The sequence below is a fragment of the Mus musculus genome, chromosome 3 (genome assembly GCF_000001635.26).
Source record: "Mus musculus strain C57BL/6J chromosome 3, GRCm38.p6 C57BL/6J".
Lineage (NCBI taxonomy): Eukaryota > Metazoa > Chordata > Mammalia > Rodentia > Muridae > Mus > Mus musculus.
Genome location: NC_000069.6, coordinates 14,078,476 through 14,104,347, shown reverse-complemented (window position 1 = coordinate 14,104,347; position 25,872 = coordinate 14,078,476). Strand labels below are relative to the sequence as shown.

The 25,872-nt window shown below is 37.2% G+C and overlaps 1 protein-coding gene and 1 pseudogene across 14 annotated transcripts in view; both read right to left on the bottom strand.

Annotated features, from left to right (window-relative positions):
- Ralyl (RALY RNA binding protein-like) overlaps positions 1-25,872 on the bottom strand; it is a 710,633-nt gene that overhangs the window by 77,940 nt on the left and 606,821 nt on the right. For 11 of the 14 annotated variants that reach the window (NM_001357033.1, NM_001357035.1, NM_178631.4 and 8 more), the window contains one exon: positions 23,108-23,140. The exons of the other annotated variants lie outside the window; for them this stretch is intronic. In NM_001357033.1, the coding sequence (NP_001343962.1) occupies positions 23,108-23,140 (33 nt within the window). The remainder of the gene's footprint in view (positions 1-23,107; positions 23,141-25,872) is intronic. 14 annotated transcript variants of the gene reach the window in all.
- On the bottom strand, positions 5,134-6,299 carry Gm18661 (predicted gene, 18661; annotated as a pseudogene).

The following is a 25,872-nucleotide window of genomic DNA, read 5'->3' as shown; positions in this document are numbered from 1 at the left end:
ATTTAATTGGGCCTGTCTTACATTTTCATAGGTGTAGTCCATTATCATTATGGCAGGAAGCAGGGCAGTGTGCAGGCAGACGTGACACTGGAGAAGGAGCTGAGAGTTCTCAGGCAGCAGTCAGAGACTGTGTTCCTCACTGGACAAGACTTGACCATATCTGACATCAAAACCCACCTCCACAGTGGGACACTCCCTCCAACAAAGCTACACCTACTTTAACAAGGCCACAACTCCTATTAGTGGCACTCCATATGTGGAACAATTACATTCAAACTACCACTATGAAATTTCATAGGTAGGAGAAATAGGAAATGTCTCAAGAGATGTGGATCAAACTAGGCTTCCTAGAAATTTTATTTTTCTTATAAAAATGAAAGGATGGAATATAATTGGTGAAAGTTAGGTCTTAGTGGGTAGTCATAAAACTGACAGTAGAAAAATATTGGACAATTGTGGAGAAGACAACATGGAAATCATACTTTTTCATATATATATATATATATATATATATATATATATATATATATGTATATATGTATATATATATACACACATAGATGCATACAAAAACATTATACATGCTGAATTTTGAGAGGTTATAGTGAATCAGAATTAACCTTAAAGATTCTTACAGAATCGTTTTCTAACTCACATTATTCATAGTTCAATAGATATGTACATATCTGTCCAGTTTTTAACCTAAGAAAAGACATGTAAAACTGTTTATTTACCAAATATTTACAATGAATATTCTTATACACATATATATTCAAAAATAAAATTGATGAAGTAAGTCTCTTAGCTTAAGTTTCATTAGCAAATAGTTTCAAAGTATGGTTACTATAGAGGAAATATTGAGAGGGAAACTAAAGGATTATGAAATATGCAGTGTTCATGTTTTGTGCCCTAACTAGTCGTGGTTTGGGACTTTGCTTTAGGAAGGGTATAATTGCTTGCACAGCAGTATGTTTCCCTTTAGGCTTATGTGCTTGAACAGCCTTTCACTAGTTGGTGTATCCATTTGGCGGGGGTGGGTTATTAAATCTTTACGAGATGCAGCGGTGCTGAAAGAAGTACAATCACAGTCACTAAGGGCTGGCTTTGAGCGTTTATGTCACCTACCTCTTCCTGCTATAACTCTGTACATTTGTGACAGAGACTTTAAATGCCCTGGTCCTTTTCCCATGCCTCTTCCACCATTGTGGACTCTCCTTGTGGAACTTCCATATGGAACTTGCTTTCAGCTATGGTATTGTATCATAGCAACAGAAAAGAGATTGATACAAAGTAAAAAAAAAAAAAAAAGTTAAAAACTTCAAGCAAGTAAAATAGTGCACAGGAGCCAGATGTGCTGGCACCATCGTGTAACCCAAGCACTTGGGAACTGGACACATGGGTATTAGTAGTTCAACGTGATTTTCAGCAACACTGTAAATTGGAGGCCACTTTGAGTTACAAGACATGTTTTATAATATAATACAACAATAATACAGCAAAACATTCCACCCAGTAAATGACAGTTTTCATCTCCCATTTATTTGAGTCAACTGTTTCACATATTTAAAAACAATTAGAAGGACATAATCAAATTTTCAGGGAAATGGATGGAACTAGAAAATATCACCCTGAGTGAGATAAACCAGAACCAGAAAGACATGCATGGTATATATCCACTTAGAAGTGAATATTAACCATTAAATATAGCATAACTGTAAATGGATTTTAATAAACCCCATTAGTCATTAATATGACTTGGCCAGCCTCAAGGCAGAGTCCTATTGATTTATTTAATCAGCCTCACACAATTACTGTGGGAATATCCCTAATCTACTTTTCTATACACTAGACTGTCTATTTCCCAGCAGCACTCTCCAATTACTTGTTTGAGTCTCACAGAGGTTATTTCTGCACCATCAGTCTGTCCTCGGGAAGCATTTCACATCACCACATGCTCCTATACATCGAGTCTAATGGAGACCTCCTGTTGCCTCTGTCTCCTTTCTTCTCCCTCTCCTTGTCTTCCCCACCTGCAACCCCTAGGCTGGTAACTGAAACTCTCCCTACTTATATTCTCCCCAGTAATTGGGACCTGGCATTCCGGACAGGGAGGCTCCGAGAAGTCTGTGGAGAAGACCCTAAGACCATAGATGAGACTCCAAGCACAGGGGATATTGAGCCTGAACTTGCCACCTCCTGTGGCCAGTACTTCCAGTGGAAGGAGGGGAACACTAACCTGAACACAAAACATTCCACCCAAAATTTGCCCCGCCTACAAGATAGGCACAGATAGAGATGGAGCAGAGATTGAGGAAACGGCTAATCAGAGATTGATCCAGCTAGAGATCCACCCCATGGGAAAGAGCCAACTTCTGACACTCGTAATGATATTCTGCTGTGCTTTCCTACAGGAGCCTAGCATAACTGTCTTCTTCACCAACAGCTGATGCAAATAGAGGCAAAGCCAGACAGCCAACCATCTAGCAGAGGTCACAGAGTCTGTGAGTAGGAATAGGGGAAGGATTGAGGAAGATGGAGGGGTCAAGGACACCACAAGAGGACCTACAGAGTCAACTAATATGAAATCATGGGGGCTCACAGAGACTGAACCACCAACCAAAGAGCACGTATGAGCTGTATGTAGGAGGCCCCCTACACATATGTAGTAGATTCAAAGTTTGGTAATCATGTGAGTCCCCTAACAACTGGAGCAGGTGGGATCGGGATATCTCTGTTGCCTGTCTTTGGATCCTTATCTCCTTGCTTGGCTGACTTCATTGGCCCCAGTGGAACAGTCCTCCTGTGAGTTGATACCAGGCTGAGTTGGTCCCCAAGTCCGGGAAGTGGGAATAGAAGGTGAGACTGGGAAGAGAGGAGGCAGTGGGGTTGTAATTAGGATGAAAAGTAAGTAAGTAAGTAAAAAAATAAAACAGGAGACTAATATAGCTCTTTCTGCCAGAACATGAATGAAAACTACAGAGGAGGATGCTCTCAGCCAACCATTTGACTGAGCAAAGGGTCTCCAATGGAAGAGCTAGAGAAAGGACCCAAGGAGCTGAAGTGGTTTAAAGCCCCATAGGAGGAACAAAAATATGAACTAACCAGTACCCCAGAGCTCCCAGGGACTAAACCACCAACCAAAGAGTACATACGGAGTGACCCATGTATGGGTCATATATGTAGCATAGGATAGCCTTGTCAGGAATCAATGGGAGGAGAGGCCCTTGGTCCTGTGAAGGCTAGATGCCCCAGTGTATGGGAATGCCAAGATGGGGAAGGAAGTAGTGGGTGGGTGGGGGCACAAGCTCACAGAAGCTGGGGGAGGGATGATGGGATAAGGAGTTTCTGGAGGGGAAACCGGGAAAGGGAATAATATTTGAAATGTAGATAAATAAAATATCCTATTTATAAATAAATAAATAAATAAATAAATACAACAACAAAAAAACTCCTAATAGTTAAATTGAAATACCAGTGATGTGACATGAAAGGATAGTAATGGATAGTAATGTTAAAGGAGTAGAGTTTCCATATAAGTGAGAAGGAATAGTAAATAAATTTTTGTTTCTCTTCTACCATTGGGTCTGCAATGAATGAAAAGAAATGCTTAAATATCTGACAAATGAATTTACATTTACATTTACATGAGTGTACTTGCTAGTTTTGTGTCAACTTGACACAGCTGGAGTTATCACAGAGAAAGGAGCTTCAGTTGAGGAAATGCCTCCATGAGATCCAACTGTAAGGCATTTTCTCAATTAGTGATCAAGGGGGAAAGGCCCCTTGTGGGTGGGACCATCTCTGGCCTGGTAGTCTTGGTTCTATAAGAGAGCAAGCTGAGCAAGCCAGGGGAAGCAAGCGAGTAAAAAGCATCCCTCCATGGCCTCTGCATCAGCTCCTGCTTCCTGACCTGCTTGAGTTCCAGTCCTGACTTCCTTGGTGATGAACAGCAGTATGGAAGTGTAAGCTGAATAAATCCTTTCGTCTCCAACTTGCTTCTTGATCCTGATATTTGTGCAGAAATAGGAACCCTGACTTAGACAAGGAGCATCTCCATTGTTATTTTTTCTTACTGCAATGAGAATGAAGAAAAGCAGCATGGCATATACCTAATCAGAAAAGTATCAATGTAAGACAAGAGACACCAATTTATAACTGCGGCAGGCACTACCAGACATCTGTAATCTCCACAGGGCTTGCTTGTCTGGCTCCTAAGAACCTCCTCTTACTCCAAAAATCATTATTTTGTTGTGAAACATTACAGTTACAGCGCCAATAGCAAAGTGTTTCAGTTCCTGCCCAGAGTCTGTAAGAAAAGGTACAGAACTTCAGGGTTCAGGGACTCTTCCTCACAAGGCTTTTCCTCCAGTTGTCCTCTGTACTACTGAGGGGCCCAGCTTATCAGCAATTCTCAGCACTACTCTTGTCCTGGCACTACTGTGGGACAAAAATTCTCTCAGATTCTGCTTGATATTAGCTCTTATCTGTAGCAGTATTAATTCCACTTGTGGTCAATAATGAGTTTCCTGTTATGCCCTCCATCTCCCAACATAACCCATGTCTTCTTGCTGTTGAAAATGCACCCATTTTTCTATATACACATCTCTATATTTATATATTAGATACAGGCACGGGGAGGTCAGGAGGGGCACTGGCTCTCCACAGGTCCCACCTCCACATCCAATCACCCCCCCCCCCCCACAGAAACAGCAAGGGTGTTACATGTGGCAGCTTAAGAGGGACAGGGTTAGGTCTGGCCTCCTCAGGGAAACTAGCCCTTGAGACTTAGGAATGTTTTGTCAGGGAAAATAGGTTGGGGTTCCAACAAGATGAGTAGAGCAGAGCGTGAGGCTCTACTCAGTGCCCCCACCCCTCCATACCACAGGTCCTAGGGCAGTCATAGCCCTTCCATTCCAGAACGGTCTACCAGAACCGGGGCTAGCAAGGGTAGATAAAGACACAGCAGCAGAGATCAGCTCTGGGGCCACCTCATCACACAGGCCATGGGGAGATAGGGCAGAAGATTGGAGTGGGAGAAGCCTGCTTGAGCAGGAGACCCCAGCAAAGTGAGAGAAAGTGGCCTTGCCCACCCTTGGTCCAACGTGGGCTGCCAGGGTCTAGGTTGAGCAAAGGTCATTTTCTAACAATCTGCAGAGAAGGAGCAGGTAGGAGCAGGAGCAGGTCCAAAAGAACAAGGATGTCTGTACTTGTAGGGGCCCTCTGGCACCCTGGCTGGAAGCAGCCTGTCCCTTGGAAGATCAGCTCCTTCAGCTGCTCCTTGGGGCGGTCATCCAGCTCCATGTCAAAGGTGAACAGCTCCTCAGTCACTGGCTCATCTGTCGGATCATAGGACTGTTCCAGGTAAGGGTGAGCCAGTACTTTCTCTACCATGATGCGCTTGTTCACGTGGAAGGTTAACATGGCTGTCCAGCAGGTCAAGAGCTTTGGAGTCAGATTAGGAGAAAAACTTGGCCCAAGAGGGCAAAGACTCTAGATAGTTTCGGGCCTCCATGTTAATGAAACAATTAAGGATCGTCTGGGGTGGGGAACCCGGTATACTTAGAATGTGGTTGAGCTGTTCCAGGTAGGTCTTTCTGATGAAGATAGGCTGTTTGGGGAGCATCTCAGCCAGAATGCAGCCAGATGTCAATGGAGTTGGTGTTGCCCTTGGAGTTAAGCGTGATTTCTGGGGCGCAGAACCAGCGTGTAGCCACCTATTCAGTCAGAAATCCCGTATGGTCATGTTCTTGGTCAGCAATCCAGGTCATGCTAAAAATCACAGATCTTACAGGTCTCAGGTGGTGTGTTGGCTAGCAGATTGGAGGGTTCGGGTCCTGGTGTTGAGTGTATGTACTTGAAGCCCTTAGGATCTGGTAGAGGAAATAGCAGATGTGGTCATTGCTCAACTGGTGGTTCTTAAACAGCTTGTACAAGTCTGTCTCCATGAGGTCCTGACCAATGTAAACTTTCTTGCCTCATGCCTTCCAGGGTGGGTGCTCTGAGAATGTCTCGCATGCCTATGACATTCTCATGGTGGAATCTCAGCAAGTTCTGGATTTCCCTCAGCCTCAGCGTGTTCTGACAGTAGATTTGATACAGGAAGCGGCTGATCTTCTTGATAGCCATTCTGGTCTTGTGCACATGGTCATGAGCTGAGCAGATCATGCCTTCTGCTCCCTCGCCAATGTAGTGCAGCTGCATGTAGCATGGGTCCAGGTCGAACGGCTGCTCCGTCACGAACTCCATCTCTCCTGGGACCACCGGGACAACCCCAGAAGTTACCCTGGGCTCCCTGCCCCTACATCCTCAACCTCTCTACCGCACACCATAATGTACCCATTTTTAAGGGTGTAACTCAAGCTTCACATTTTCCTCATTTATAAAATTAAGTGAGATGAAATGTCAGTAAAGGTGCTATGCTGAGGTTCTAGTCTTTCTGTATTTATATCTGACCCAGTCAGGTCAGCTCTTTTCGTGTTTTTTCTTGTACCAGAGTTAATCAATAGATTCATTTCTATTTCCCATCACATGTCATTCCTTCAATTCCATTAGTTGTTTTTGTCTTTCTTCATTGAACTTAATCTAGTTTATGTAACTTTCTTAGTGCTCATGTTTTCACGGAAATATTCTAGTAAGGCTCATGTCAAAATGCAATAAAGTATTACACATGTCTTTGTTTCACTTGAATTCACAATTAATATGCAGGTCTCAATTTATAGCTTCTTGTGTGTACTTCTGTAGAAGTAGATATTGCATTTGACTATTTATAAAGCCACTTCACTGCTGATAAACTCTGAAAAGGCAGAAACTTGACAGCCAACTAGAAGACAGTTTTTGAATTCAGTGTTTCAATTTCATGGAATAGTCTGCAATAATATCTAATTTTTGTAGAAAAATATGTTTGTGTTAGAAACTTGGAATACCTGAGTAATGATATTAAAATTCTGATCCCATTACAATGACTATTTTGGGATGTTTATATTTTTCTTCCACTTATCAAATTATGATTGCTCTACTTACTTCGTTGTGATAAACGGGCCAGATTCCACAATACTGTCTCCTCCTAAAGGGAACCCTACCACACTTTGTCATCACCGAGAATCAGAGGAAGACCTAGACAAACAGAAGAGGGATCTGTTTCCAGTTCCCCTAGCCTCTTCCACTTCCTATTGTGGCATAGCTACTTTAGGTACCAGTGTTATCCCAATAGAGGCTTCCTAGTCCTCTCTTCAAGGCAAAAGGACACTTTGCCAAATTCCCTACTATGCCACCAGCTCCAACTATGTTCTTTCTAGTGGAAGATGGGTTTCAGTCTTGAGGGTCTAGTTAAGGTTGCTGATGTACTTTCTGTTTAGGTTCATTTTGAACTCTAAACTTTGTAAGTCCTTCTTTCCTTCCTTCCTTCCTTCCTTCCTTCCTTCCTTCCTTCCTTCCTTCCTTAACCATTTTACAGTGCTTTATACCATATTGTTTGTTGTATATATCACTGATATCCTTTTCATCCTTACATTACTAACTAGACTCAGATGTGCACATGTCACCCTGGACACTTCTGTGTTCTATGTGTTTGAATGTGTTTTCTTGTGACACATGGAGTATGAGAGAATGTGCTGTTTACAAGAAGGCCTTTCATACCTTATGCCACTGAAATATTTATTATGATGGTTTTAGTTTATTATGTTACAATATATATTATCCTTTCATAAGTAAACATTTTACATAGTCAATACCATTAATATTTGATTATTATCATCTGATTTCCTACATTTTAATGTTTTTTTAAGCATAAAAATATCGACTGTCAAATTCAATATCATGGCTACTAGCTTGAGAAATGGTACATAGTAATGATGTAAAATATATGTTATTAGATTGATGATATTAACAGTTAACTTTTATCAATAATACATATATATATATATGTATATGTATTCATGTGTTTTATCAATCCTGTGATTCTGGCATTAATTTTTTTTTTTTTAGTAAATGAGATAAGTAGGGTTTAAGGGGATCAAATAACATTAAAAGAATAATCATACTTATGTTGATATATAATAAAATGATATTAAAATTACGGAGGTCTGAATTTTATTTGTTAGTTATAATCTCACTGCAAGCTATGAATGAAATACAGAACTTCAAAACCTATTGAAATTTTAGATATGAGGTATAGTACTTTTTCTAACCAATGATTCTACTGCACTTGAATGTTTAATATATCACTGGGAAAATTAAGTTTAATATATGTCAGTGAAGTTCTAGAAGTTTTTAGCAGCTGAAATACAAACAGTAAAGAGAAATTAGAATAACACAAAATCTTCCAACCATGACTTTATGTGAAAGTGATCATTAAATAAGGTTGTTTATTCTAGAGAAGATAGACTTTGAGAAGGATGGAGGATATTTAAATATTTCAAATGCTGTCAAGTGTAAAAGCAATGAATGCTTTTCACTGTGTGTCCAAGTAAACGTATTAGAGGGTAGTAATTATGAGGAATAACAGTATGGCTAAATATAGCAAAGATAGGTATTTCAAACAACCCAACAGAAGTATCAAGATGGAGCCCTGTGTGACTTAACACAGCATGCAGACATGGGTGCACCAAAAGAAGCCCAAAAGCATTCATTGGGATTTTCAAAGATCAGAGTTGATACATTTTATAGTTCTGGGGTATTTTGAAACATAAGTTCTCATAGTTTTAACAAGATCAAATTATACTGCATAAATACAACACATACGTATTCACACACAGACTGGCTGTTGGTTCTACGACTGACAATAAGCACTCATAGTCACTGAGTCTGTGAGGAGGATGTGAGAGGAGATGGAAATAAACAGTCACACTCGAAGAAGAAGAAAAGGAGCCTGTAGGATGCTGAAAACTTGACAAGAAAATTGATAGCTTCTGATGCTCTTATCTTTAAAGAAGGAAATGAAAACTAAGAACTCAGACGTAACTTTCATAGAAAAAAAGAGGAGTCTAATAACCCAAAGTAAGCCAGAGAAAGGAAATTAATGTCAGGTTCAAGTCTGAAAATATATCAACACAATCAGGCACACAGACAAACAGAGAAGGGAAAATTGTGATTATATCAGTAGATGCTGTAGATAGTTGATAAAATGTAAGTGGTATTTCTTGTAATAAATTCAAAGCACAGTAGCATTAAGATGTAGCTCTTTTCCATTTGGAGATGAATTGTGTAGAAAAGAAAAGTGAATTATGACATTTATGGGTTGCATTATTATTACTATTACCAACAATATTAAGAACTAAAATATCAATAAAAGCAAGAATTAAAAAAAAAAAAAAAGATGTAGCACCTCTTCAAATCAGTGCCCTCTGAACAAAGAGACAGATGGGAAATATTAGTTTCATCTGAAGCAGTAAAAGTGTTTAACTTAAAATCAAAAGAACAAAATTCACTAATAGAATTATTAAAATTATCTTCAATCTTAAGTAATGGCGAACATTTTACTGTGCATATGTGCTTATATTGTTAAGTTTTTCCAGATTCCTGGATTATCCTTTCTCTCAGGTTTATTACAAATTTACTTTGTATTGAACATACAATACTGTCATTATTTTCCCTGTAATATTTATACATAGGTGGGATTTGGGGGCTAGGAGGATGGTTTAGTGGGTAAAGAACTTGACATGCCAGCGGGAAAACCTAAGCGTTGCTACCCAGAACCCTTGTAAACAAGATGCACTAGCTTTCCTGTATAACTCCAGTGCCCTAATTGAAATATCAGAGGTGAAAACAGGAGATTTCCGAAGCTCCCAGGCCTGCTAGTGTGGTGTACACAGTAAATAGCAAGACGCTTTGCCTCAAATTTACAACTGTGCACAGACACAGATTTTATAAGTGAGCATATTGATGTACACTTTATCAGTGATTTTTTTTTCATAAATATAGCTTACTTTGTGGTTTCTCTCCTACCACCTGTAACCCCAAGAGGTTATGTGTTAGAAAGATTCTCTGATAGGCAGACAGATATGGGGAAAGGGGCCATGATTAGTAATAAATGTGACAAAGTTCAAGATGGCCACCTTCTTTCTTACCCTTCTGAGCCCAGTGACTGTCATCTTGAAACAAAGGCATTGGAGGCCTTTTCTCCTCCCAGTAGTCCCTTGTTGATGGACTGGCTCATCAAGTTCAATGCCAGATCAGCACGTGTTTAGACAATAGTTATGTGCCAATCAATCAACCATCCTGCCCTTTGTCAAACTGAAAAACATTAAATTTGGGAGAAAGAGGCCTCTTAGGGACTTTGAAAACCCCAGCCTTGAAGAAGAGACTGGATTTCTGTGAGTCCATTCTCTGGTAGATGATAAAGCAGATTTGTCTTGATTATTTTCCCTTACCTTCACAATAAGAAAATAGCATTTCTTAATATACAATTCTTGTGTTATATGTTTCTCTTGAGAATGATCTATTACTGTTTCCACAGTGCTATCCATGCCCCCAAAAAACTGAGTTTGCTTTTCTAAAAATTTCTATTTAATTATTTTTGGTCCAGGGTCCTTTTATGCAATCCCAGTTGGCCTCAGAACTCCAGTATGCAAGGACTACAGGGTCTGTCTTCTTATTTTTGGTCTCAAAGTTTGTTCCTTTTTGGCATATCAAGAATGCATTATTCTTAACATTTATTTAAAAATGTAAGTATATACTACCTTTTATTAAAGATGATGTCTGAAACTGTTCTCTTTGAAAATATACCCAGAGGTATGTAAACAATTCTTTTTCATCTTTTCTTTTTTATCCTTAAAACTTCTTTAGAAAGGAAAAGGAAATGTGTCACATTTTCACTAAATACAACCTTATCATTGCTGGCTGTGTTCTTTGCTTGCAGCCTCAAACCTTCTGTTAACTGCTGACAGTCAGCATTGCCTGGGTTCTGAAGTTCATTATGAGCTACTATTCCTTGCAGGGGCTTTCCTGGAGAATTATTACACTATGGGAACAGACCCTTTTTGTAATATTATTTAGTTCTAGAATTAAATCTCATTCAGCAGGATGTAATCTCATTGAGGCCACAGAATATCATTTGTCTACTGACACTAAGGAATTATTCATATGCTTTCATGTTTTTTCACTTGTTAATTCTTTTATATTTTTATTGTCAACCTTTAAATTTTATATTGTTATGAACATTATTTTCAGCTGTACAAAGGTTAAATTTCCCTATTCACAATTGTTTACTTGATATTGAAATTTGTGGGTTTGCATAGCCCTAGTAAGTCCTAGACAGTCCCCTCTGGGTCTGTTACAAAGCCACCTACCTTGCTGCTTTCTCCATGAGCACCTGCATCCATTTTAATAGGAGCAGCCCTCCTGCTTTTGTGTGGTTAGTGCAATGATTTTGTAAAAAATAAATGTCTTTGAATATTCCTCAGAAAATGACAATGAATCATTAGTGTTCTGAAAATAAATGAATCCTCACTATTTTTGGATTCTGTCTTGATTGTTTGTTTTTTGTTTTTGGTTTTTTTGTTTGTTTGTTTGTTTTGTAAAATTATAGTGATCAAATTAATACAGGCATAGCTTTCTTCTTCTTTTTTTCTTTTCCCTTTTTTTCTTGGATATTTTCTTTATTTACATTTCAAATGTTATCCTCTTTCCAGGTTTCCCCTCTGGAAACCCCTATGCCCCCCCCCCCTGGCTCCTATGAGGGTGTTCCTTATGGTTGTTCATTTAGAGTTTTGTTTTGTATTTTGCCTTGTAATAGCCTGAAGAATAGTGCTCTGTGGGCTTGGTCTTTTTTAAAAAGTAAAGTGGCTGAGGTGTCTTAAGAAGAAAAGGCATGCATCAGATTAACTTCATTCAGACATGAGTAGTGTTATCCCTGAATTCAATGAGAGTGCACCAACCAACAATGTGTTTCTTCAACGAGAGAAGTGCAAAAGTCAGGCTCTGTGCTAAGCAGCTCACAAAAGGATCATGAACAGAGATGTTGGCAGAAAACAAGTCCCAGCATCCCCTAGGAACATGTGTCAAAGTTACTAATTAGGTCTTCAGAAAAGAGAATATGTACTTAAAGTAGTGCACCAGCATTATGCCTTTCTTACTTATATGATAAATAAAAATGTAACATTGAAACAGGACGGTAAGTTGGAGGGTAAAATTTCAGTGTGACATCACTTAGCAAAGCAGTTCAATATTTTCAGTTCCTTTTCCAAAAACTTAAACTGTTATTAAAGTTAAATGCTTTTCCTACAAAGTTTTAATTTTAAATTTTCCTAATTTCTCTATTTTGAAATATTTTAGTAATGTTTTTAAAATGTAGATGTTATATACTTTCCCATTTCTATTGTTTCTAATTTTAGATTTATTTTAAATATTTTTTCACTTTTGCTTTTAAATTACACTACATCATCTACTAATACAGAGTTTTGACTTTCTGTATTTAGAAATATTCTTAATATTGGATGATTTTGGTTATTTTTGTTTGTTTGTTTGTTTGTTTGTTTGTTTTGCTTGTTGGGCATATTTTCGAGTAAGGCTTTAAAAACCTGGTTGGAAGTGCTAGCGCTCATGATTGTGCATGTGCGTGAAGTGGGTAGAAAGGTGTCAGGGAAACAAGAGGCTAAGCAGAAGGGAAGGACAAGTGAAAAAACTTAGAATACAGTCAATTCTTTCCAGTTTACTTCCTATGGTCATTTTTCAGCCATTTTTTTTTATTCAGTATATCTTGTGACTTCCTTTTGACCTTAAAATTGACTCCATTGTCTAACTTTGAAACAGACAGTGTCGCCTGGCTTCCTCTCAATTGCAGTTACACAACTCTTTATTAGCTCTCTTTCAGGACTTCCCCTATTGAAATATAAGGCAGAGATGAGGTCCTAAAGATTCTAATAATAAAAGATTCATGAAATTAGCACATGAAATGAACAAGTGAGCAAATAGCTGGTAAGCAGAGGCATCCCAGGGTGTCTGCAGGTGACTTGTGTCTCATTATAATAATAGAACATGCATCTTTGGGTAAAGATGCTAATGAAACATGTAATAAATAATCTGTGTTGAAATACATGTGACAGAGCATACATGAGAAAGCCTGCATTACAAAAATTAGGCAAAAGGCTCATGCTGCACAAATAATCTTAACACAAAAACTCAAGTTTTGTACATACATGTATGTACCATGAAACTCTCTCACTGCTCTGGCGACTCCCTCCTTTGCCCATGTTTTTGGTTTTTTGTTAATTTGTTTATTTTACTACCCCCCCCCCAAAAAAAAACAAACAAACTGTCTGATTTCTGCTGAACTGTGTCTATGGAGGTTTTTGATCAATATAACTTCAAGAGATTTTATCATTGATAAATGTTATTTGTGTATAACCATACTGATATTCTGGAATTAAGATCAAGATCCTGTCAAAGACGTTCAATTAGACTGCAAAGAAGTGCTTGTTGTGGCAGAGTTCAGATTTTCTAAAACGTATCATTGAAATGCCATAAATTCTTGGTGGGTATGACAGTCTGCCTATAATACTAGCCTCAGAATGTCAATGTGTGGTGAGTTGGGGGTCCAATTGAGGGTCACATTAATCAAGACACAGGGAGTGCACAGCAATGGTGTGCCAGTGTATCCTTTATTAAATATTCCAGCATCTTTTATAGTCAAGCTTCTATAAAGATTTCTCATAGCTTCTAATTCCCTACAGCTTCTGCTTCCCTCGCAATAGCTTCTCTTGGTTCAAAGTGATCCAAACCTCCTTACAGACTGAGAAATCTGTCTGCAGTCCAACTCTTTGATCTGTTGTCTCTTATAATTATAAACCAAGTTACTTTCTCATGATAAAATGATCATGAAGACCACTTCCTCAGGCATGAAGCTTACTTGGCAGAACACCAGGATTCTCTGCTGAGAAAGTTTGCCTCCTCAGTGTCTCAGTATGCTGGTAATTATAGAAATCCTTATATCACCTTGCAGCCAGCAGGCTGGGAGCAGTCACCTCATGCCATTTATCTACATCGAAAGACCAGAGTCAAAGCATCACTAGATCAAGCTGGCCAGCAAATCTAGCTGAAGTGGTGAATTGACCTTACCTTGGTAAATAAATTTGAGAAGCAATAGGGTATGGTCTGCATACCAGCCTCAACCTTTACATGTATACAGCCTCAATTGCTTGGGACACTCACACACATGTGCCAAAACATACTTCTGTGAAAATATATAACCACACATGCAATATGTGTGCACACATGCACTCACAAAAGAATGAAATGACATCAGAATAATCAATTTTATTTTCACACTCTGGTTTGTCCTTTTGAGATTTACGTGTTTAATAATTTTTGACTATTTTCAAAAATAATATGAACTACAGAAAAACATAGCAGATTCTTATCTAAATATGTTTTACCATCATTCTTCTAACATTATTAACATACATTATACTGCAAGAAGAGCTTTTGATTCTTCTGGTTTTTGCAACTTGGAGGAAAAGCTCCATGTTTATTAGGAAACAATTCCATCTCCTGGATTGGTATCAGCAGTCTCTATTGTCACCATATAACGTTTTCAAACACTTAGTGCCCATCAAACAATAATTTGATGTTCTTAGTGAAATTGGATAGCTATTCCTTAAAGAAAGGGTCGCAGAACTATCACATCTTTTCTCTCAGGCTTTGAACCCCATGATGACAGCTGGAAAGGAAGAAAGAAAGAAAGAAAGAGAGAGAGAGAGAGAGAGAGAGAGAGAGAGAGAGAGAGAGAGAGAGAGAGGGAGAGGGAGAGAGAGAGAGAGAGGGAGAGAGAAAGAAAGAAAGAAAGAGAGAGAGAAACAGAAATGGGGACAGTCGCTTTCTTTTATGAAACACCCCCTTATCTGTGACTTGTCAGCCTTCCTTTAGCAGCTGGAGTACTTAGCCTGCCTCAAACCTCCAGAGACTGATGTGGACAATCCAGTGTCAAGATTTATGGGTTTCCTTTAAATTGCTTCTTTAGAATGGCTCACGTTTAAAAGGCCTTTCAAGGTTTTTAGTATCTAAGTGAGCTATAACAGACTTCATTGGAATATTTTAGCATGCATGATATGATAATTTAGCCAGGATGTGAAAGAAAGGTACCATCAGGTGTTTCATCTTTAAGATTCTTCTCATTGACGCTGAGGGGAAGTTGTAGTCAAGAGTTGTCCACTTGTGCATTAACTGAAGTATGCTATTAATTTCAGAGCAGAGACAGCCTGCAGTTTCTAATGACATGTTTTGAATGAGATATAATTATAATTTCATGCCCCCCACCCCCCAGAAAGGAGGTTCCTATGAATGTGCAACCTTCTATTTGAATGTCTACCTTAGTGAGAACCTGCCAAAGTGCAGTGGAGTAATGTTCTCCCCAAGGCCCCCTGTGCATGTATGTGTACTAAGAAGTTCTGAGGCACAAGTGATCCCTGCCTTTGACTAATATTTGGCAGCCATTGATTATACTGGGCTGGCTAATTTGTTCTGTAGAATTCAGTAGAAATTTAATTCAATCAAAAGGTATGTCTGCACTTTGAAAATGCCATTAACAATACTGAAAAGGTCATGTCTTGAGATTGATGAAATAAAGATCAGTCAATTTTTTTGTGAAATAAGCAAAATTATCCTTAGAAATGAGACTTTAACATTTTAAAACAATTTTATAGTGAAAATAATGTGTGACCTATAATGCCTCAAAGAACAGTCAATACCTTCCACTATGTGAGATTTTTTTTCTGAATGATTAACAGGACCACTTAGACATTTATGATGATTCAATGAATATGGGGATTAGAAGACTGTGGAGAGATCCTGACGTTACGTGCTCCTTCACAGAAGCCCCCTGGATAGGTTCCACATCTTGCAGCTGCAGATTTGAGTCTTCTTAATTATCACCACATCTCAGTACCTCAGTGTTGCAACAGCAATAGCAAGGACAGGCATTTTATGTACATAAGAACTAGCAATTACTAGCACCAAGACAAAAAAACAACTGACCTTGGTGTCTCTCTGAACTGAGTGCTGCTTATGTTGCTGTGAAAGAGTTTGTACAATCAGCAAGGATTCTGCTGAATATTCGATTCTATGTGTAATCTATGTTGTTCACAAAGCAGGAGGAAGATTATCTTTTCAAATGAGGTTTACTAGTTTTCTTTCCTTTAATCTGAGTTGAAGGTAGATAAATGAATAAAATCCTCCTTTTTCTCTATGCTCCAGTACAGGGGAATGCCAGGACCAGGAATGAGAGTGTGTGGGTTGGAGAGCAGGGGGAGGGGATAAGGGATAGGGGATTTTCGGGAGGGGAAACTAGGAAAGGGGATAACATTTGAAATGTAAATAAAGGAAATATATAATAAAAAAGAAAAAAAAATCCTCCTTTTTTTCTCCCAGACAGTTAATGAATGTTTTTAGAAAACATGTGGAAATAAGATTTTATTTTTCAAAGGGACCAATTTCTTCATGTATTATTTCTCCATACAAAATAGAAATATATTTATTTATATACAGGATTTCTGTCATTAGTGATACTACCTTTTCCAATATGGCCTACACTTTAAAAAGCTCATGGGTAGGTTTTGGTAGGTAATCTCATAGGAAGAATATTGCTAGACTATCAGTTCAATTTGTTTTACATGGAAATCAACAAGTAAAGCAGCCCAGAACCAAATCAATTCACAACCCAAGAAAAGTGCTGGTGGCAATAGACACTGCTTATAAATTCATCAATATCTTAAAGCCTTGATTGTTTAAATTTTGATTTGATAACTTATTAACTCTTCTCAAGAGTAAGATCTTAAGCATTTTTAAGTATGCCTCCCATTTTCTTATATAAGAAAATTTCACTTCAATAAATTGGGAATTGATGTATAATTATAGGGTACAATGTACCCTCAGGTCTCTACAGACTTTAAAAGACTCCCCATAAGCTGTACCCTTTTAAAATTATTATTTGGGAAAGACTGCTACCAAATAGAGTTCAGAAGATAAGAGATTATCTGGCCAACGTTATTTATTTTTTGTTTGTTTTGATTTTTTGTTTGTTTTTGGTTTTTGAGATAGGGTTTCTCTGTATAGCCCTGGCTGTCCTGGAACCTCTGTAGACCACGCTGACTTCAAACTCAGAAATCCACCTGCCTCTGCCTCCGAAGTGCTGGGATAAAACGTGTGTGCCACCACTGCCTGGCTTAGCTAATGTTATTTAAGTTTACAATTTTTACAATATTTTATCATAGGCAGAAACATAGCGTATCACACACTTGCTGATTTGGTGGGTTGAGTGGATTTAGTTATTGAATAGATTCTCTCTCTATCTCAGATGAATAACAATCTCATCTCACTTTTTATAAGGAGAAGTTTCCTAAGATACACACCAATACAGATTCTCAAAGTGAAAAGAATAGATAATGACATTTGGGTTAATGTGACACTTTATTATTTGAATAAATTAGACAGTATTGGAAATGTTGGTAATACTGTTTTGAAATATCACCAGCTATAAAGTAGTACATTGCTGCTTCCTTTACAGAAAGAACTTAAATAAATCTGTTTAATGATCCCATACATTTTCCTCTCTGCATGTAACTATTTTCCTTTCTGCTATAATCTGCAATTATTTCATTTTCCCTGAGGAGAATATTTCACCAAAGAAATAAAAGCCATTTCACTGACAATCAGCTTCTCTGTATTCTACAATATTTTTTATTTGTAGACTGAGGAAGATTCTTCAGGATGACTCCACTGGGTTTTATTACTGAAGAGTAATGAGTTCCTATAACTTAAAAAAATGGGTCCTGGGGCCCATGTTTTCAAGATGCTTCTGTCACAATATGCACCCATGATTGATTACCCAATTTATTGGTAATATTTTATATGCCATCATGGTGCAGTTTAAATGATTTTGACAAGTAGAGAAGAATGTCATTGACAGGTGCAGAAATAAATGATGGGTTTAAGCTTTCAAATGTTTTTACAGCATTTCGCTGAGTGACAGGTTGATAAATTAAAATTACGGTTGGAGCACCAGGCCTGAAAGCACAACTGCATTAGATGACACAAATAACACTGCGGAAACTTTGTGTACTCTCTAGAGAAGTAGCCTGGAGGGCCTGGGAAGGAGCGAAGCCAGTGCTGTTGCTAAAGAAATCATTAATTCTGTGGTAGTGTTGTTCGAGTCTATAAAACAACAAAAATGGGCTTTTTAAGAGGATTATTGGTTTTATCTCTTATTCTGTTTTCCTTGGAGATATATAGAAAATTACAACCACACTATAAAAAGAAAAGCAATGAGTTGCCCAGCAGTGATCCAAGATGTTTAAAGCTTACAGACAATACCTTAATGACCCTCGCTCAGTATCTGTTCTGCAGCTAGATCATACCTTACTTGACTGTTACAATGCCTGATACAGGGTAACCAAGAAAGAAAGAAATGACCACTTGACTCCTTACATATTCTTATGTTCTCAAGGAAAATGATTGCATCATTCTTACATCATTTGCATTTATTATACATATTTTCAAGTCCTGTCTAAAGTAGTGTAGTTAGCTCTGAGTGGTCCTATGACAACCTGCTTTAACTAAACCGAGAAGGTAAGCCTGTGACTACACAATTTACCATGCGTCCAATCCTGTATTGGATGAACTGTTTACTCATTTGGTATAATTTCTACTAATCTTTGGCTTCATATCTCTTTTTGTGAACCTGTCAAGCATGCTCATATGTTCTGGGCTTGGCACAATTTCTCTCTGCTGCTACCTATTCAACATTTTCTTCAGGAATGGCATTCTCAATATAACTGTACTAAAAGCTTATCTGATCTTAAACATGAACATAGCTTCCATCTGTGCCTTGAAAGTTTTCCTACTACTCTGGTCAATAATTTGAAGTTTTAAATTCCAAAATTGATAAAAAATAGTTAAACATGAAATGATTAGCAGACATTTGTGTAATTCTATTTTATACTATGCTGAGCTTTGGTAAAAACTGGAAATCAGCATAGTTTCCTATTGTCCATGTTTATATTACGAAGGGCTGAATACGACACTCCATACTATACACAAACCTGATAGATTTGTTCTGAAATTATCTTTATCTCTTTATGAAATTAGTTGGTTTTCCTTCACTGCAATCCACAGAGACCTTATCCATACTATGAACTGTCAATGAAAAACTCCATGCTGAATTAATTCCTGGTTGACCTTCTCTTCCCATAATTCACTCTCATTCCTGACCCGCTATTATATTCAGATATTTGAATTTTTTCACTTAGAATTTCTATGATTTAGTGAAATTTAACTCTTTATTGATAATTGATAATTTTATAAAATACTAGTAGAAATTGGTATCCAATTCCTGTTTACTATGTGCCAAATATTGTTTTGAGCATGTGAGGTAGATGTTACTGGTCATAATCACATGAGTTATAGAATACCATAGTATGAAATAGATTTACAGAATGGTTTCACCAGTTTTCTAAGTTACCTGTCAAGAAAAGCCAAGATGGTACACAGATCACGAACATCAGTTCACAGAGTTTGGACTCTTAGCACGCAGCATTAGCTGCATTAGTATTATTTATTGTTAGTATATATTTTGTAGTTATTTTCATTGTTATTTATATCATTAGTAGTATTTATTAGTAGTATTACTAGCATTTATTATTAATATATTATTATTATCATGGTGTATAACACCTATAGTCTAAGGGTACCTATAAATCTTGGAATAATATAACAATTCTTGAGCTCAGTTAGAATTTCAAGGTTTACTTGAGTTCTTACAATGCAGGACTGACTATTTGTAAGGAGCACCATTTAATGAAACCTAGATACTAGCTTCTTGTGATAAGTTTTGGCTGTAGAGTGAGTTCTCCAATCACAATGTCATTTGGCTCTGCTGTTTATACTTAGTAAAACAGCTCTCATACATCTTACGGGAATCAGAGGTCCAGGTATGACTGGTCTCAATCATCTGACTCATACAACTTATGATATAAAAGGGATAGATATATAAATTCTTGTATTTTTATCTTTGATGCATTCTTGCAAGTTTCACAACCCAACCTGGGAATTATTGCTATATTTTTTACTGATACATATCTTTGTAACTTTTAAATTGCTCAGGGCTTTAGAAATTTTTCTAACACAGTGAGCTAAGCATAGAAAACTTTCCTAATCTAATGATAATCTTCAAAATAAAGATACTCATGGAAAAACCCATCAGTTGGAAGCTTAATATACTGTCTCAAACTTGAATTCTTTTAGGAATGTCCACTTCATTCTGGAAGGTAGAAGAAAACAATTCAAATGAACACTTTTCTTTCCTCTACTGCATGCACTTTAAAAGAGGCTACGGTTCTACAAGTGCCAAAGATCACGGTGCCTGCACCTGCTCCTGCACCTGAGGGAAATGCATGGATCTTCTTGAAATACCATTCTCTCCCTACCTTGTGAACCTCACACTTCACAAGCCAAGAGAGATCTTTTGCTCTCATATTCATGTTTAGTTAAAAGAAGGTGGGAATGTTTTTAAAGTCAAGACTGTGCTTAAGTAAATTTTGTCTTAGACTGGGGGACAATCACTTTGTTCTTACTGATCGAAAAGCAAACTTGATTCTTGTTTTCTCTAGTTTCTTTTCCATAATTACTATTTATTTAATGTCTTATAAAGAGAAGTATTTGAAAGCCAAGTTTAATTAATATTTCTAAAATTTAATATTCCAAAGATGATTAAAAATCAGTCATTTAACCTTGTAAAAAGAGAGAGATGAGCAATAATATTAATATGTATTATTTAAAGAAATATTTACAGATTCTTAGTCTTATGAATTTGTATTATTTATGCATCTTATGTGAGTATATATATATATATATATATATATATATGTGTGTGTGTGTATATGTATTTCTTTTATATCTTTGGGTTTCTAGATGTGACTCAAAGAGTGGTTAAACATATGCACACACACACACACAACCACATACACACACACATATATATATATATACATGCATAACTTTATTCACTTTGCTATTGCAATGATACCTGTTTATATTTTAGAGAACGTGTCATATATACTGAAGAACTTTAAGATAAGCTGACATTTGTGAACCATTCCCATGTGCCAAAAATATTATTAAGTGCTTAATCCAAATATCTTCCGTAACCTCCAGTTTGCATATGAGAACCTGACAAATGAGTGTTTAAGAAATGATCAAAATGAATGCACCTAGCAGGAACTAGCAGAGACTAAGAAAGCCAAGGATTCTTTTGTGAACACATATTAAAAATATTTTTATAAATTGATAAACGGTGGACTAAAATAAATAATATTTGGAGTGGTTTTTGGCTAACAATTTACCTGGATTTTATTAAAAGCATTTTAAATATATGTGGGGCAAATTCAATATTGCATACTCATGTGTCAACTAATTTATCAACTTTAGACCTGTATTTATTTGTTTAATTTGTGACTATGCATTAATTAATAAGTCTGAACATGTTTTTATGGACTTTCTAGTGTCTGTTGGGTTTCCAAATACCTTGTGTTCAGAATATTCATGATAATCTGAATCAAGAGAGACATACATGTACACTTCAGTACAATAGTATTTAAAATAATTATCTTGTAGAGAAATTGAGATATTTATCTATAAATAAGAATATTGAACAGACGAACATTTAACTTTTGAGACCTATGCAGAAAACAGAAAGACAGAATTCACGCCATGCCAATATTCTCACCTGGAACATTTGCTGAGTTATACAATGTTCTTATTATGGGGAATTTATTCTCCTTGGAGAACTATTGAGCACTAAATTCTTGATCAGCTTAAAACAAAGATTACTGAGGATCTCCATGTTAAAGAAAGGTGTACAATAGAAATGGATATATCTGAGAGTAATGAGAACTGGAAAGGTTATAAAGAAATATTATTAAGTGAGGCACGAAACAAAGCTATTTCCACACTCGTGACTGGAGGGCAGACATGTGTTCATTCCAATAAGACTGCTTTGTGGTTAGAGATTTTAACAATGTGGTTGATGATCAAAGCAGGACACCAGTATTCTGCAATGATTTTTTTTTAATCATCAGACCAACTTGATCTTTCATTTTACATGAAATTCTCCAATAAAATCTACCTACTCCATTTTTCACCTTCCCTAGCAATCATTTTGATTTTCAAGGGTGAAAGACTCACTGAAAAGCTTTGATGAGTGGAATAGCATTGGGAACCAGGTTGTTCAGTGGGTAATAGGAATACTCTAGAACAGCGAACAAAGTGATGTTTTTAAAAAGTTGATCTGAGTATTTCACAGTCTATTCCTGTCACAGGTGTCTGATAGCTAAGCATGAGAACAGTGGCTGCAGCCTGTGCCATTTCTCTAAATCAATTTTGACAAGACATCCACCATAATGCTGAACATATTAAGCTCATTCATAGAATATTTGCATATGTTAGCCAGTAATTATTTAACACACCAGAAAAGATACAATATGGCTTATTCTTAATTCTAACAGCCTAGGAATATTATATGCTTCTGACTACCAACATTATATTATTATTGGGACAGGCAGCATCACTAACACAATACCTCACCAGAGGCGAGAATTACCTTCGCTTTATCTAACTTAGGTCTTCTGTTAGTCACAGAAGCTATGAGTGTGAGAGATTTAGAGGAATAAAGTACAGTAAAGAAAAGAAAGCACAGTATATAGGGGTTATGAAGAATATATAGAGAATGTCAGAAGGGGAAGGAAAATACTGAGTAAAATCTATTTGAAGGAAAATGAAAAATAGGTATGAAGACTAGGAATGGCAAATCTGTGACTTCAAGGAATTCCCCAAATCAGTGTGAGCCTCTCCCTTACTGGATGAAAAGAAGAATATTCATCATAACTTGGATAACTTTATAGAAGATAGGGGGCTCCATATGGATCAGTTTGCTGAATGCATGAAGTCACAAAACAGTGTTAGGAGCACTTTAGTAAAACATTTATGAAACAAAGGTAAGGTTTTCCTTCAGGAAGTGAGGCTATTGTTTTAAATATGACACTAGATGACTAGACATATCATTTATAAAATTCAGCTTACTTTAAATTTAAGTATTCTTATTTAAAATATTTAGATGTAGACTTACCCAACAGACAGGAATGGCTCCTTTGATTCAAGCCTGTAAAATATAAAAATGTTATTTTCATATAATAATTTACTACACACTCAAACATTGGTTTTATATGCATATGGTAAAATATTGTACTTCCTTTGATGGAAATGTGTTTTATAACATTAAAATTATATATATATATATATATATATATATATATATATATATATATATATATATATATATACACACACACATATACATGCTCATGTTCTAGTTGGATTGGGCAGCTAAATAAAGTAAAAGTCTCAGTCTAGGAATACAACTTTTAATGACATTATCTCAGTAAGAGTAAGAGTCAAATTTTTAGGTATACTCTGTATCCAGTTAGTTTATTAATAGTGGCAATTCATTCCTAGAAATTTTAATGTATCTACTTTTAGTTGTAATGTTAGAACAGTCTATAGTCAATTTGGTTGGATATTATCTCAGTACTTTATTTACAGAGGATATCTCTGTAGTGAGAAAGGAGGGGGGTGCCATATTCAATCACTTTTGGGGGTGACACCTTGTGAGGAGTGGTGATGTCTCACCACAGATTAGGTCCCCCCCCCCAAAGCATGGTGTTTCCTGTACCTCCGAGAGAACACATCTCCCAAGGCTGCTTAGTTGTGACATCTCTGGAAGTATATTTTAGAGGCCTCTGAAGCTCATTCTTGTCATCAAGAAATAGTACAGACCCACTTTAAGCTCATTTTCTAATTTCACACATCTCCCATTCTTTAGAAAATGTCAGTTTTTAGGTACTTCTGAATTAACAATCAGGAGATTTGAGGCAGATATGTATTTTTTATTGGATATTTATATATTTTATTTCAAATGTTTATCCCCTATCCCCAGCTTTCCCTGCTGCTTCTATGAAGGTGCTCCCCCTCCCACCCATCCACTCCCACCTCACCACCCTTGCATTCCCTTACACTGGGAAATTGAGCCTTCACAGGACCAAGGGCCTCTTCTCCCACTGATGCCCCACAAGGGGCATCTAAATATGCAGATGGAGCCATGGGACCCTCCATGTGTACTCTTTGGTTGGTGATTTTGTCCCTGGGAGTTCAGGGTGGTTGGTCGGTTGATATTGTTGTTCTTCCTATGGGGTTGCAAACCCCTTCAGCTCCTTCAGCCCTTTTATTCCTCCTTTGGGATCCCTGTGCTCAGTGCAATGATTGGCTGTGAGCATTCACATCAGATTTGCCAGGCTCTGGAAGAGCCTCTCAGGAGACAGCTATATCAGATTCTGTCCCATATACAGACACCAAACCCAGACGCTATTGCAGATGCCAAGAAGTGCTTGCTGACAGGTATGTATCTTTATTATAAATTTCCTATACAGTTATGAGCTAAATTAGGCCAATAGTGAAATATTTTAAGTAAATACTGGAATTTCATGTTTAAATGCATGGAAGCCAGAGGGCAGATGTTCCTTCTCACGAGCCAGCCATTTCACTTTTTTCATTTTTTAGACAATTTCCATAATTGACAGAGAATAAAATGAGAAAAATAGGCTGGCAGGTCCTTAGCACTGAGATTACAAGTGCGCTACTAGGCCTGACTGTGTTAGTATTGGTTTGAAGGATTGAACTTGCATTCTCATTTGCAAGGTGAATACTTCACTGGCTGGACTGTCTTCCTCATTCCTACAAATACTCAATATAGAAATCATAAGGAAATGACAGGAAACTTGATTACTCACTGAATAACTGTTATTTTTTATATATTCAGGTTGGTAACGGAAATAAATGACTGCATGAGAATTCGACAGACCATGTTAGCAGTTTGCTTCCATTCTCGTTTGCACGCACCAAAACATGGCTTTTTAGAAATAAACCTCAGTGCCTTGTGGACAGAGCCTGAATGATCTGAGGGTGATGTCACAGCATAGAGGAGGATGTGGAAGATCCCTAGCAGTTCCCTTATATAGCCACCAAGAAGCAAACAGGTTCAAACACCAGTGGTTGTTAAGGGTTTAGAGGTGTGTATTTATATAGTCCTTTTCTTTTGTGAATATTAGTTATTCTTATTTATACCTTTAGGTAAACTAATGAGTTTCTATTATTTGTTTGTTTGTTGTTTTGTACATTTGTGTTATTGATAATCCAACAGGCACAGAGGGAATTTGTGAAAATTAATAATAGCATAAAAGATGTTTCCTTAATTAGACCAGTGTTTTCCATCTGATAACACTGAGAGGAAAGAACATATGGGCATTAATTGGATGGATTATTCAGTTTTAGCCGAATGACGTCAGACTTCAGTTTAAGCGTGCAATCTGCCTCTGTGATGTGAAATCCTTCAGAATCTATACCAACACCTAAGAACGTCATTGACCTGCACTGCCTAAGAATGTCATAGGTAACCCAAATAAAAACAAGGCTCCCAGTGTGCATTTACTTGCCAGTATCCAAAAGCTAAGTCAAAATGTGTTTCAAATCGGGATTATTGATTAAATGTTCTTAATGTTTTTTCTGAAAATTCCAGATATGCAGCTGTTTCTTTGGGACATGCAGGGATATGTGTTAATTTGCTGCCCCTCACTGTTACTGTTTTTGGTCTGACTATGTAGCTCATTTTCCTTCCTCTCTTATGATTTTACTCATTTGATTATTCTCCTGGAATTGCTATTACTAATTATCAAATTGACAGAGTCAAGACTCACCCAAGAGGTAAATCTCTGGATATAAGATTGTGGTGAGGTTGGAGAACACAATATAAAATCAGACATTAGCCTTCTATGGCTTGGG